The 12,767-nt window shown below is 41.0% G+C and overlaps 1 protein-coding gene across 2 annotated transcripts; it reads right to left on the bottom strand.

Moving 5' to 3' along the window:
• Positions 1-12,750, bottom strand: LOC145443852 (uncharacterized). Of its 2 annotated transcripts, none has more exons than XM_080321809.1 (7): positions 12,593-12,750; positions 12,196-12,341; positions 11,574-11,688; positions 3,617-3,818; positions 2,475-3,521; positions 433-619; positions 1-288 (listed from the first exon to the last, which is right to left on the bottom strand). In XM_080321809.1, the coding sequence occupies exons 1-7, from the start codon at positions 12,653-12,655 to the stop codon at positions 66-68; spliced, it is 1,983 nt and encodes a 660-aa protein (XP_080177935.1). In that variant the 5' UTR covers positions 12,656-12,750; the 3' UTR covers positions 1-65. The 2 variants fall into 2 exon arrangements, with proteins under 2 accessions (XP_080177935.1, XP_080177934.1); XM_080321808.1 differs by having other exon boundaries at positions 355-619.
• Between the last annotated feature and the right edge of the window lie 17 nt (positions 12,751-12,767).

Below are 12,767 nucleotides of genomic sequence, written 5' to 3' on the forward strand. Positions count from 1 at the left end.
TAATGAGAGCTTCCGAATGAAGAATTTATTATGAGTAAAGTTGTCTAGTGGTATCGACTAACGAGCTATATGACGCAGTTCGGATGTCCGACTCGTCGAAATGATACAATATCATTTAGATATGCCTCTCCAACTTGGAAAGCATCGTCTCGAGCTGTTTTGGAGGATGTTGCGTAGAACAGGATAAACATAACGCAAACAGATGAGAAGCATTGAAAAACCCAAACAGCGACGCCTTTTCCTATGCGACAAAATCTTCTAATCGGTGTTGACTTCATGATTCTCCGGCTGAAATTGAAATCCCCGTATATGGGTTCAACATTGTTCCACGAAAAACTCACTCTTTTAACTTACTTTAATATATTGTCGAAACATGGCTTCGGTATTAGTTTGAGCAACAACCTCTCGAAATCTGAGTAAATTTTGAGGCACTTTAAAATACTTTTCTCTTGAATCTTCGGCGATGCTTTTATCTCGCCTTCCGTTGCGTCAACAACGTATCCCCTGTGCTTGCGTGCGTCGGGTGCAGTGATAGTGTAGATTTCTTCACTGCCCGCCAGACAGCTCAGGTCCAAACGCGGAATATATGTTTCTTCAGCCGTTCGGATTACCGCGATGCCTGAAGCCGCACTCACGTAATTAAGACTATATTCATGTACGGTGGATAGATTTTAGATAGGTTGCTTTTACAAACCAATGTAGCGATGGAAAAATGAAGAATTACCAATGTGGTAATTTCCCATATCCCCCTATAATTATAAATGGGAGTGGTCAAACTAGTCCGTGTTGCTACTGAATTAGACATAGATGTAACGCCGTAAATTTATACTCCACTACAAGTAAAAGTAGCAATTTTTAAGACATCTCCAAACTATGTCAAGTGGAAGGAAAATGGTGATAGAGACTCTTTGGGGTACAGAACTTTAATATACATTTTAATAATATATTCATAGTGAAAATATATTAAAACCCGAATTTAGCCCGAATCGCCGTAAACTAAATTTGATTGGCACGTTGGTGCACAGAGCCTTGATGATTTGTTCGGAGGAAAAATTAAACGCGGAGCTAGAATATATCCGCGAAATTCTAATCGATAACGGGTACCCCGAACACATCATCAAGAGTTCTGTTGACAGAAAACTCAGGAATTTCAATCCCAACAAGTCACAAAACACGAACACACGGTCTGAGGAAAATGTATATATACATTTACCGTGGTTGGGCCCCATCTCTTCCCGGTTTGAAAAGCAATTGATTTCTGCTGTAAATCGTTGTTACGATAACGTAAAAACTAATGTTGTGTTTACCACCAAACAATTGCTTCCTGCAACGCGCAAAGATGTTCTTCCTGCTTCTCAACAAAGCAATATAGTCTATGATTTCAAGTGCCACTGTGATTGTCGGTACGTGGGAAGAACAACTCAGCGCTTGCAGGAACGCATCAAACAACATGTTCCGAGCGTTATCAGATCACGCACACTGGACTCTCGCGAAGACGCAGCCGTAACTGATCTGCGATTACTAGAACGTAATCAGGCCATGGCTATGAACTCTGCCATCGGCAAGCATTTGGCTGAGAATGCAACTTGCGCTAAAAACTATTGCGATGAAAGATTTTCTATATTAGGCAGAGGCCGCACTAATTTCCATCTGTCTGCACTGGAATCGACTTATATTAAAATCCACCGACCGCGCTTGTGTCAGCAGAAGGAATTTTTAGTGAATCTGAAAATTGGCCACTAGCTGCGCTCGTGGTTTGCCTGTATTTCATGTTGTTTGTTTCTATGACGTCATAATTGGTTGTATGCAATGTAGCTAGATGCATGTTTTTGAAATTCTTCATTTGCTGACGATTGCCCTTGAAAAGTGTCAGCTCGAAAAGCTTCGGGTTTTAATATATTTTCACTATGAATATATTATTAAAATGTATAATAAAATGGTGATACGAAAACCAGAGGTGGTCAATCACTAAGTACTTCTGCTTTTCGTAGTACTCCAAGTCGGTTTTGCATATTACCACTACTTCCTCAAGTGGTTATGATATTTAACTATTCTACCTCACAATTTTTAGATTTTTAGGCAAAACTAGGCCTAGAATACTTACTTTCTTACTTACTTCGAAATCTCTAGTTCTATTTCTACTTCAGTACCAACGGTGACTACTTTGACCACTTGATGAAAACTACTCAAACAAGTAGTTTCAAAAGGTAGATTTTGGTCAACGGGAGCATACTTCTAGCGGCCACTTTTAAAATTTTTCAAATTGCACAAAATCTAAAGTGGAAAAAGTATATAGTTTTGCCTTAAAAGCTGTCAAGTAGAAGTGGAGTATTACTTGAGTGAGTATTACGAGTAGGAAATACTCGAAAAAAGTAGAAGTAGCCTATACTTTGTTACTGACCGCTTCTTCATACATACACACAAGCTACATATTTGTTACTAAAAGACAAGAACAACTAGATGAACAATTTTACCATTTTCTTTCGTATGTTCCTCGAATTCGATGCGAATCTCCTCACTTGCGTCTCGTATGCACCGATCAACAATCCGCTCTACCAAAATTTCGACCGGTTTGGTGCGACACTTTGTATGACATGATTCGCGGCCCATTGTGATGAGATTTTCGTATATGTCTACCTTTTTCTGAATTCGTTCCGAAATAGGAGAACTAGTAACTCTTTCAGAAATCGGCAATGATGTTTCTGCTGCATCTTCGCTCTCAGAGTATTGCAGCACCCGTTCACGAACTATGGAACGAACTGTACTCGGCGTCGAAGCGATGGATGTATTACTTGAAGATGTTGATGATAATGATTCATGCAAGGACTCCGCTTCAAGAGAATTCTCCGGCACTACTACGGGTGTCGATAAAGTTTCGTCATATTCCAAGTCTTTGCCAACATTCCTTGGTGATATTTCTCCTTCGTCTGCCTCCGCATCAAATTGAGAGTCGGCAGGGTCAGTGTCAATGGTGCAACATTGTCCAATGTTGCCTTTCTGATAGCTGATGTCTATATTGTAGGATGTTTCGCAGCAGTCCGGCCTCGCAACTGAGACGTTATCATGTAACAACTCAGCCGAATTAATGGACTTAGTCTGATCGGAAACATTGATTAGGTCGACTGGAAGTGATCTATCATTGGTATTATCACCGTTTCCTAGCGCCTGCGCACAGTCGTCGGCTCGAGTGCAGGTTACATTGTTTATTTTGGTGCTTACTGGTGCATGATGCCGGTTATTATCAACAGAGCTTTGTCTGAAACGCTTTGCAACTAATATCTGTCTCTGTCCAGCACGGCTATAACTGGCCGACTTCTTAAAACCTCTGTTCAAATAGACCTGTAGCATTGCTTCTGAATCTGAAACCGTTTCTTTGGTATTCGCTGGTGTTAAAGAATCGCCATCCGATGGTGACGTTTTAACAATGTGTTCACCGCTGATTACTCTGACTACAGGTTTTCTGATTGATCGAGCTCTGACTGTACCCGTACCTGTCGTCCTGCTGGCAACGCTTGAATCACCTGTAAATGCAATTACGCAAGCACGTTTAAAATGAAGCAAAACCTGCCGACTTTGTGCGATTATTACAGCACACACAAATAGTTACTTGACTTACAACTGATGTAGCGTTCGCTTCGCGCCGATACGAAGGGACGAGGTGTCAGGGACGCAGGAGATGGGATGTTCCTTCTAACGTAAGGCTCAGATAGTCGTCGGTGAGCTATTTTTCTGAAACCTTGTATCTGGTGTCGACCCCTTTCCGAATTCAATTCTATTGTTCGGCGTCCTTCTCCGGATGCACCAATCGACGATGAATTCTGAAAATATTGATGATAATATAGTAACAAATATAATCTGGCGATAGATTGATTGATTGAAGCTGTAAACAATGACATGCGCACATGTACTCGTTGTTGGTGTATACAGGACCGTAACTGCCGCACCCCATACCCCCCAATTGGGGGGAGAGCTCGAAGGAGGCCCAAAATTATTTCGTGAATTAGCATAAATTATAGAGTATTTTTCAAAAATTTATGCAACTTTTTCAAAAATTTTTCGCGCTGTGCGCGATTTCAGGTTGCCAAGTTTCTTAATTATCTGGTAGCCTACTCTTCCCCAAGACAAAATACGCAAGATTTATCGATATGGACATATCGGCGAGACATTTAAGGTTTTAGGACATGTAACATGCGACTCCAAGAAGGGTACCAGAACGACCGGCAGCGAGAAAACCTGGGCCAAAAAGGACTGCCCTCTTACGCTGACCGAAAACTTCGTTATATATGCAAAATACAAATAGGTTTAATTGTCCATGGGCGCCTAAATGACTGGCGCCGAATGTTCCTGTCTTGGCAATCTGAACCTCAGATGACTAATACCATTCCGCAGGGAAAAATTATATGCCAGTGAAGAAATACCAATTTTAAATTGTGTGCGTCGTTAGTTTAGTACATTTGGGCGATTCTGTATTTTTTGATATAACAGAAAGGAGATCACGAAATGACATCATGAAACGATTTCATACCGACGGGTCCGCCCGCCCGAATATGTTTGATTATTATTTACGGGCCCTACAGTTTCCAAGTCACCTCATTCAGCGCTACCGGTAAATCTGATAACGTGAACAGGGAGGACAAGAAATTGATAGCAATATATATGCAATCCCCAATATTATTGACCGATTTTATCAAGAATTATCGAAAATTTTCGCGCTGGCTCTCTATACGCTGTGGTTCTTATTTCGTGACAAAAGCGAACAACGTGATGGGTGGGGGGTCGGTTTATCACCCTATAGGAGCCCAAGACCCAAGTTTTATTGGGGGGCCTGGCCAAGTGCTGTTTCGTTCCTGCGAACGGGTATACGCCCGAAGATGTTTAATTATTATTGAGGTGTCCTACCATTTCAAACACACCTCACTCAGCTCTACTGGTAAATTTGATTACGCGGGCAGAGAGAGGATAAAAATTGAGAACAATATATATTCAATTACCGATCATATTGACTGATTCAATCATTAATTTTGAAATTTTTCGCGCCTCGCGCGTCTAGACGAGAAAAGCTGAACCACTAAACGGACGCTGACGAAGTGCTGTTACGGCCCTGAGTGTATAATTGGTAAATACCGGTAAGTCAGCCAGTCGAGGAACTATAGTCATAATCGTGCCTATCGCTTTACATGGGTGTGTCTATACTTTGTGCATGTCGACTATGTCGTGGGAGGCACCTCCCAGCATACCAATTGACAACGCGCAATGCTCCTGTATGTCCGAAAAAAGACTTTACGGTAATTTGCAAACGACGGCGGACATCACGAAAATAACCCGAAAATTTCACCAAATTCGCCAACGCCAAGTTGAAAGTTGGGATCAAACATCATCTAAAGATTCCCACGAAGGTTTTTTTTCTTTGTTGCGGCGTATAATCTGATTCGTCAGTCTTTTTTAAAATGACATAATTTGGGATGTGACTAATACGAAATGGAGCAAATTGAAGGAGAACGTGCAACTTTTGTGAAAAATAAGTGCAACTTTCCACGGATTTGTCTGCAACAAAAACTTACCCTACTACGACTGGGATTAGTGATTGCACTTCATACACATAGTCTATATATCGGATTGTGGATTTCAGGCGTAACAATGGAACAACGGAGTTTTCACAGTAGCAGTTTATTATCCGAACCAATTGATCCACACCGAGCGGCATTTGGTGCCCACTGCTACGGCTAGGGTTGCATTTAAAACAAACGGTCTTTCAAAATACTTTGTTTTCTGGGTTCGTCATCGCCGATCCCGCTGTAAATACAGCGCCTCCAAAAAGCCCAGAAGGAAGAGAGAGCCGAACTCAAGAAATATGGCAGCAGAGATCAGAATCACGCAAGTGCGCTTAAAGACCTCCGACACGAACTTATGAAATTACTGTGCGGGCGTAAATGACTCAAGTGTTGACAAGCACCAATTGTATCATGTTTTAAACAGTGTATCAAACAAAGGCCTTTTAAAAAAAATTGTGTTTTTTTAAGTTGTAAAATTATGCCATAATTGTGTAAATACTTTCCCAAAAACATGTTGTATATGAACCTTACGGACAATTACCACCCTATATAACCGACGTATATCGACATGGGATTGTTGAAAGTCTCAAAATAGTCGGCTCATCTACCGCAATAGTACAGATGTTTCGTCAAATGAGCTATACCTTATATTTTCAAAAGTCAATGTTAGTCCACTATTAGGGGAGACCGGGGACAATTGTAACACTTTTCGTATTTTCCAACATTACATGTTCTTCTCGTGGAAATTTCACTTCCAAAGTTTTATATAAAGAAGCCAACAACTCGATAGTTGATATGAAAACTAAATTGGAACCCAATCAACAATCAATCATGGAAATTCTGGGTCGCAAAAATCGCTGCTCAAATGTTACAATCGCCCCGTACCCAGGGGCAATTGTACCACCCTTGCGGGGCAATTGTAACAGTGTTATTTCTAACTAAACACAAACTGAAAGAACAAGGAAAACGGAAGCACAAATTGTATTATTGCATGAAACTAAAGGAAGAGACGTTTGAACGCTTCCAGGCTACGCCCCATCGCATTTATGGCATCTGAATGCAATATCACCCTTCATGTCGTGTTCAAGCTTTAAGTGTACAAGAGACACATTCATTCCATCATCTCCCTACACATATTCGGCCTCTTCTACCAAGGTTCTGTTGTTCAGCGGGCATAATGGGTTGGTCATTCGGTCACCTGCAGAGGTGCGAAACCGACCTGGCTCACATATCTTGGTTGAATGGGCCGATGATAGTATAGTAAAACGAGGACGCAATATTGTGTAGCGTCAAATCTATAATGACATTTATCTGTGCTGTAGAAAATTAACATAAATTGTTCACATCAAATATCAAAATGTAAGTGGACTATGATCAAAGTCAGAGGACGAGAATTAAGACATGACTATTGAAGTTCGACACACCAAAAGTCGATCAACATGAGAAAGGGTGGTTGAATCACGAAAGTAACCGAACCGTCAGATTCACATCACCACTATTGTATGACCGTTCCGACGGATGATCATGTTAGAATTGGTATCGCAAGGCAGTATCTGTTCTGGTGAACTTCTTGCCGTTGCAAGATTATTCTGCAGTAGATGAATGGTAATACCAACATATGAACAAAGACATTCAGAATTGATAACATATTGTAACGGGGCAAAAGCAACAGAGTGTTACGATTGCCCCTGACACGCTCGACCATGATTAGTGTCTCAGTATGGTACCTTCCCGGCAATGCAAGTCCTATTCTTTCCATCACCACGGTAGACTATAGTAACATTGGTCCAGCTACACATATTACGTTGGAACTACTTGAGGTACTATTCGTCCAGACAAATTATTCCAGACCAGAAAAACTTTACTCAAGGGTCAAAAATTTCGTTTTTTGCTAATTATTCCGGGGTCTCGCATCGTAGCTCAACGTAACTCCAGGTATAATAGGAGAGATAACTACTGCATGCGCACTTAAAATATCAAGCTGATTTCTCCATCCTACTAGCGGTGAGGTCGATTGTTACATTTGCCCCTAGTTACATTTGTCCCCGGTCTCCCCTACGTCACAATTAAATATTCGTGGCGTCGTTGCTTGAAAAAAACACAATAAAAACATATTTTAAACAAAGGGTCTAAAACGTGTTCATTTTAAATTGATTTTTGTTTTAAATGCAGCCCTTAGCTATCAGTTAGGCTTTGGGCCATTCCCAACCTGGACAACAAAAGTTGGAACCACCACATTCCCAAATCTTCTGAAATTTGGTACATGCATAGATGAGTCGATTTCGAACACAATAAAGTTTATTTGAGGAAAATTGATCCCCGGGGTCAAAAGTTATGTCATTTTGAAAAATTGACGATTTTCTGCTCATTTCAGCTCTGCAGCATTCAGGTTTATCAATGTAAAATTCAAAAAGGTGTAAACAGATGTTGGATTACAGTTGAGATTTGGCACTGGGTTTTCTGAGTAGCTAGTATATTGGTCTATATTCTCATGTGGTATTGAATGCCATGCGGTGTAGTGTTAAAGGTGAAATTGAGGCGAAACTTGGTCGATGGTCTGAAATCGGTCAAGCGTTACACAATTTAGAATGCGAATTGAGCAAAACCTTATAAGTATATTCCAGCGAGTAGGGTATCATATGAAAGCTGGTTACAAAGGCAATTTTCCATAGCTCTTTCATTTTGGTTTTTTGACTGTAAGGTGGGGAAATCGCCATGTCAAGAGTACACTGCATTTGTACATGGATATGCTTAAGTTTGGAATACGGTAAACCGATGGTTCCCATGCTTTTTTGACTCAACACACCTTGTTAAGCTCAACATATATTCATCATTACCCCTGAAGACTGAAGCTGTTCCTTGGGTATATATTAATGAGAAATTTTAAAAAATAACCTAACCATTAACATCGCTGGTCAGCCCGTTTCCAACACAGATAATGACAAATATCTCGGGGTTTTATTGGACTCGGACATGTCCTGGAAGAGTCATATTAAGTCCCTAGACACTAAATTATCACCGAAGTGCGGCCTGTTCTACGGCCTTGGACGCTTCATGCCAGCCTGGGTTCTTCTGAAACTATTTAAATCCTTAATCCAATCGAAGTTACAATATGGCATCCTTTGTTGGGGGGCTGGCATTAAAACTGCACTCGAGCCACTGCAAAAACTATAACATAAGGTACTCCGTATCATAGCTAGAGCCCCACAGGGGCTGTTGGGCCATCCAACAAGTCGCTGCTGAAGAGATTCGGTGTCCTAAACATAGAAGATATGCGAAAACTAGAAATCGCCAAGTTTATGTATCAGTTCCACTGCGGTCGTTGCCCCGAATATTTCAATGACTTTTTTGCCTCGGAATCAAAAGCGCCCAAGTACAACACACGCGCGTCCACGTCGTCCAAATATCATATGATCGACCAAAAAGATCATCGCTCCGTCAAATATGCCGGACCTGATGTGTGGAACAGTATTCCGCCGGCTATCCGACAGTCGACGAGCATGTCCACATTCAAGTCGAAATACAAGTTATTACTACTAAATGAATACTAGTCCATCCCCAAGCTTACCGGACCACGACTGACCTATCGATCTCGCCTTCCATGACATGCCACCCCATTTTTGTCGCTTGCTTTTTTCTATACTATCTTCTTTACTTTTCATTCAGTGTGCATGCCTCCTCTTTACATCGCCTAGGCCAAGGTGGGTGTCCGATTTCATAGACTATTCCAAGTCGCTTCGACACCTTCCTACCTTTCATTGTATCGCATTTCTGTGGTGTATTGAGCTGATAAAATTGCTAATAAACCAATGATGATGATGATGTGCATGCCTCCTCTTTCCATCGCCTATAGGCCAAGGTGGGTGTCCGATTTCATAGACTATTCCAAATCTCTTCGACACCTTCCTATCTTTCATTGTATCGCATTTCTGTGGTGTATTGAACTGATAAAATTGCTAATAAACCAATGATTATGATGAGAATAGCTACCCATTGCTTCCGTCGTTTATCCGTCCGTTGCAAAATTTCTCAACTTTAACATTCAGAGTTATATTTTTCAGCAGAAACTCTACCGATAGTGCTCTGAATGTCAAGGTAAGGAAATTCAACATAGGTGCGGGTTAACGACGGAAGTTCACGACGGGAGTAAGGGTGACCCAGGGGGTCGCCAACTCAAAATGAGTCGCGGGCTACTTTTCAAAATTCCGCGTTTGGATAACTCTACGTCAGTACAACGCTGTGCTAACATGGGCGTCGGGCATAGTTACCACAGAAGAAATAATATGTTATTGAAAAAAATACAAATACAACAATGCATGCATGCACACTGAATGAAAATAGAGAAGATAGTAGCCTATAGAAAAAAGCAAGCGACAAAAATGGGGTGGCATGTCATGGAAGGCGAGATCGATAGGTCAGTCGTGGTCCGGTAATCTTTGGGATGACCTAGTATTCATTTAGTAGTAATTGCTTGTATTTCGACTTGAATGTGGACATGCTCGTCGACTGTCGGATAGCCGGAGGAATACTGTTCCACACATCAGGTCCGGCATACTTGACGGAGCGATGATCTTTTCGGTCGATCATATGATATTTGGACGACGTGGACGCGCGTGTGTTGTACTTGTGCGCTCTTGATTCCGAGGTAAAAAAGTCATTGAAATATTCGGGGCAACGACCGCAGTGGAACTGATAAATAAAATTCGCGATTTCTAGTTTTCGCATATCTTCTATGTTTAGGACACCGAATCTCTTCAGCAGCGACTTGTTGGATGGACCAACAGGCCCCTAAGGGGCTCTAGCTATGATACGGAGTACCTTATGTTATATAGTTTTTGCAGTTTTTGCAGACTACTCCTTGTCGCTTCGACATCTTCCTGTCTTTTCATTGTATCGCATTTTTTGTGGTGTATTGAACTGATAAAATTGCTAATAAACCAATGATGATGATGATGATGGCTCGAGTGCAGTTTTATTGCCAGTCCCCCAATAAAGGATGCCATATTGTAACTTCGATTGGATTAGGGATTTAAAGAGTATCAGAAGAACCCAGGCTGGCATGAAGCGTCCAAGGCTGTAGAACAGGCCGCACTTCGATGATAATTTAGGGTAGGGACTGAATATGACTCTTCCAGGACATGTCCGAGTCCAATAAAACCCCGAGATATTTGTCATTATCTGTGTTGGAAACGGGCTGACCAGCGATGTTAACGGTTAGGTTATTTTTTTTTAATTTCTCATTAATATATACCCAAGGAACAGCTCTTGGTTTCAAATAGGTTGTTGGAAATTGACATATAGTCTTCAGGGGTAGTGATGAATATAAGTTGAGCTTAACAAGGTGTGTTGAGTCAAAAAAGTATGGGAACCATCGGTTTACCGTATTCCAAACTTAAGCATATCCATGAACAAATGCAGTGTACTTTTGAGATGGCGATTTCCCCACCTTACAGTCAAAAAACCAAAATGAAAAAGCTATGGAAAATTGTCTTTGTAACCAGCTTTCATATGATACCCTACTCGCTGGAATATACTTATAAGGTTTTGCTCAATTCGCATTCTAAACTGTGTAACGCTTGACCGATTTCAGACCATCGACCAAGTTTCGCCTCAATTTAACCTTTAACACTACACCGCATGGCATTCAATACCACATGAGAATACAGACCAATATACTAGCTACTCAGAAAACCCAGTGCCAAATCCCAACTGTAATCCAACATCTGTTTACACCATTTTGAATTTTACATTGACAAACCTGAATGCTGCAGAGCTGAAATGAGCAGAAAATCGTCAATTTTTCAAAATGACATAACTTTTGACCCCGGGGATCAATTTTCCTCAAATAAACTTAATTGTGTTCGAAATTAACTCATCTATGCATGTACCAAATGTCAGAAGATTTGGGAATGTGGTGGTTCCAACTTTTGTTGTCCAGGTTGGGAATGGCCCCTTTATCATGTCCGACTCAGAGTGAAAATCTTTCCGACGAAACAATACAACATTACCATTCCGACTCACATCATGCTGTGTATCGGTCTTACGCAACAACCTTTTCCTCCGTCCCAAAAGAGGACTTTGCGTGGAGGTATCACACTTTGCCGCCGTCTTCAGCATTGCCGGTGTTGCATCATTGCTAAAACCAAAATAGGTGAACAGTATGACGCGTGACCGCAAAACAAATGATCACGCATGATGCAGCATTTGCAGCATATGGTATCCATGATCTAAATTCTAATGCATGGTTTGCCGTACCGACCGCATTCCGTGGTCGCAGCCACCCCCGACAACCGAAACATTGGAGAACGGTAGAGCGGTCAGAACAGATAATTCTTTATCATATAGTTTGGGATTCAAATTTCCCTATCCGAATACTTCCCCACTGATAGCTAGGCATATTATATGTTTACCCGGGCCCGAAAATATTCAACTGGTGGGTTCCTTTGCTGAAATATAATTTTGCTGAGTATAGGCTATTTGATCCTAATGATGTTTCAAATATTCACTGATTTACTTCTTGTAGTTCGTACGTGGGAATTTTAATAAACTAACGAAGGGATCGTGCGTCAATGCTTAAAAACGAGGAAAAGAGAAGATGTCTAACAAATTTATAAATAAGCTATGTAAATAATAATTAACTCACCTTTTTCTAAAGCAGGTGCTGTTAGCGTCACCTTCAGATTTAAAGTCATTGACTGGACACGAGGCGCTTCGTTGGCGATGCCGGCCCACTTTTGACTTTATATTCGCTATATTGGCCCCGACACGATCCAATAAACCGTGTACATTCTGGCAACGAAAGAGACTATGTGTATTGATTTTATTCACTCCCTGATAAATTGAATGAGAAACTCGTAACAGCTTTTATGGAATTTAAAACGGAATAAATCTGGATGACGTTCAACAAAGTGATGACGGCATTTCGTGTACTCAGTCAAGCAAGAAAAAAGTACATACACCCAAAATATTTCACGCTGCGTTTTGGACTTTAATAACAGAAATGAACTAGATTAGGAAGGTTCCAGTTTTATTAATCCCACCTTAATTTTCGTAATGACATCGCCAAATGTTCTTTCATCACCCCCAACTTCACGCACATCCATAAAGCTTTCGGAAATCACTTTTTTGCTTCATGTACTCCAGCAGATAAGTTGAAAATAATTCAAGTGGAATCGTATTTAATGAGCACTTCCGGTGATTATGAGCAAGAATGAC

This window comes from Botryllus schlosseri, chromosome 7 (genome assembly GCF_051294905.1).
Source record: "Botryllus schlosseri isolate E-star chromosome 7, Bs_hap1, whole genome shotgun sequence".
Classification (NCBI taxonomy): domain Eukaryota; kingdom Metazoa; phylum Chordata; class Ascidiacea; order Stolidobranchia; family Styelidae; genus Botryllus; species Botryllus schlosseri.

What these genes read in the sequence shown, in the direction of transcription:
- LOC145443852 (XM_080321808.1), bottom strand. Translation starts at nt 12,655, where the DNA reads ATGGATGTGCGTGAAGTTGGGGGTGATGAAAGAACATTTGGCGATGTC. An exon ending in AAGCGAACGCTACATCAGTT is followed by an intron (nt 3,522 to 3,616) that starts GTAAGTCAAGTA and finishes TTGCATTTACAG; the next exon opens with GTGATTCAAGCGTTGCCAGC. An exon ending in TGTTTCGACAATATATTAAA is followed by an intron (nt 289 to 354) that starts GTAAGTTAAAAG and finishes TTTCAATTTCAG; the next exon opens with CCGGAGAATCATGAAGTCAA.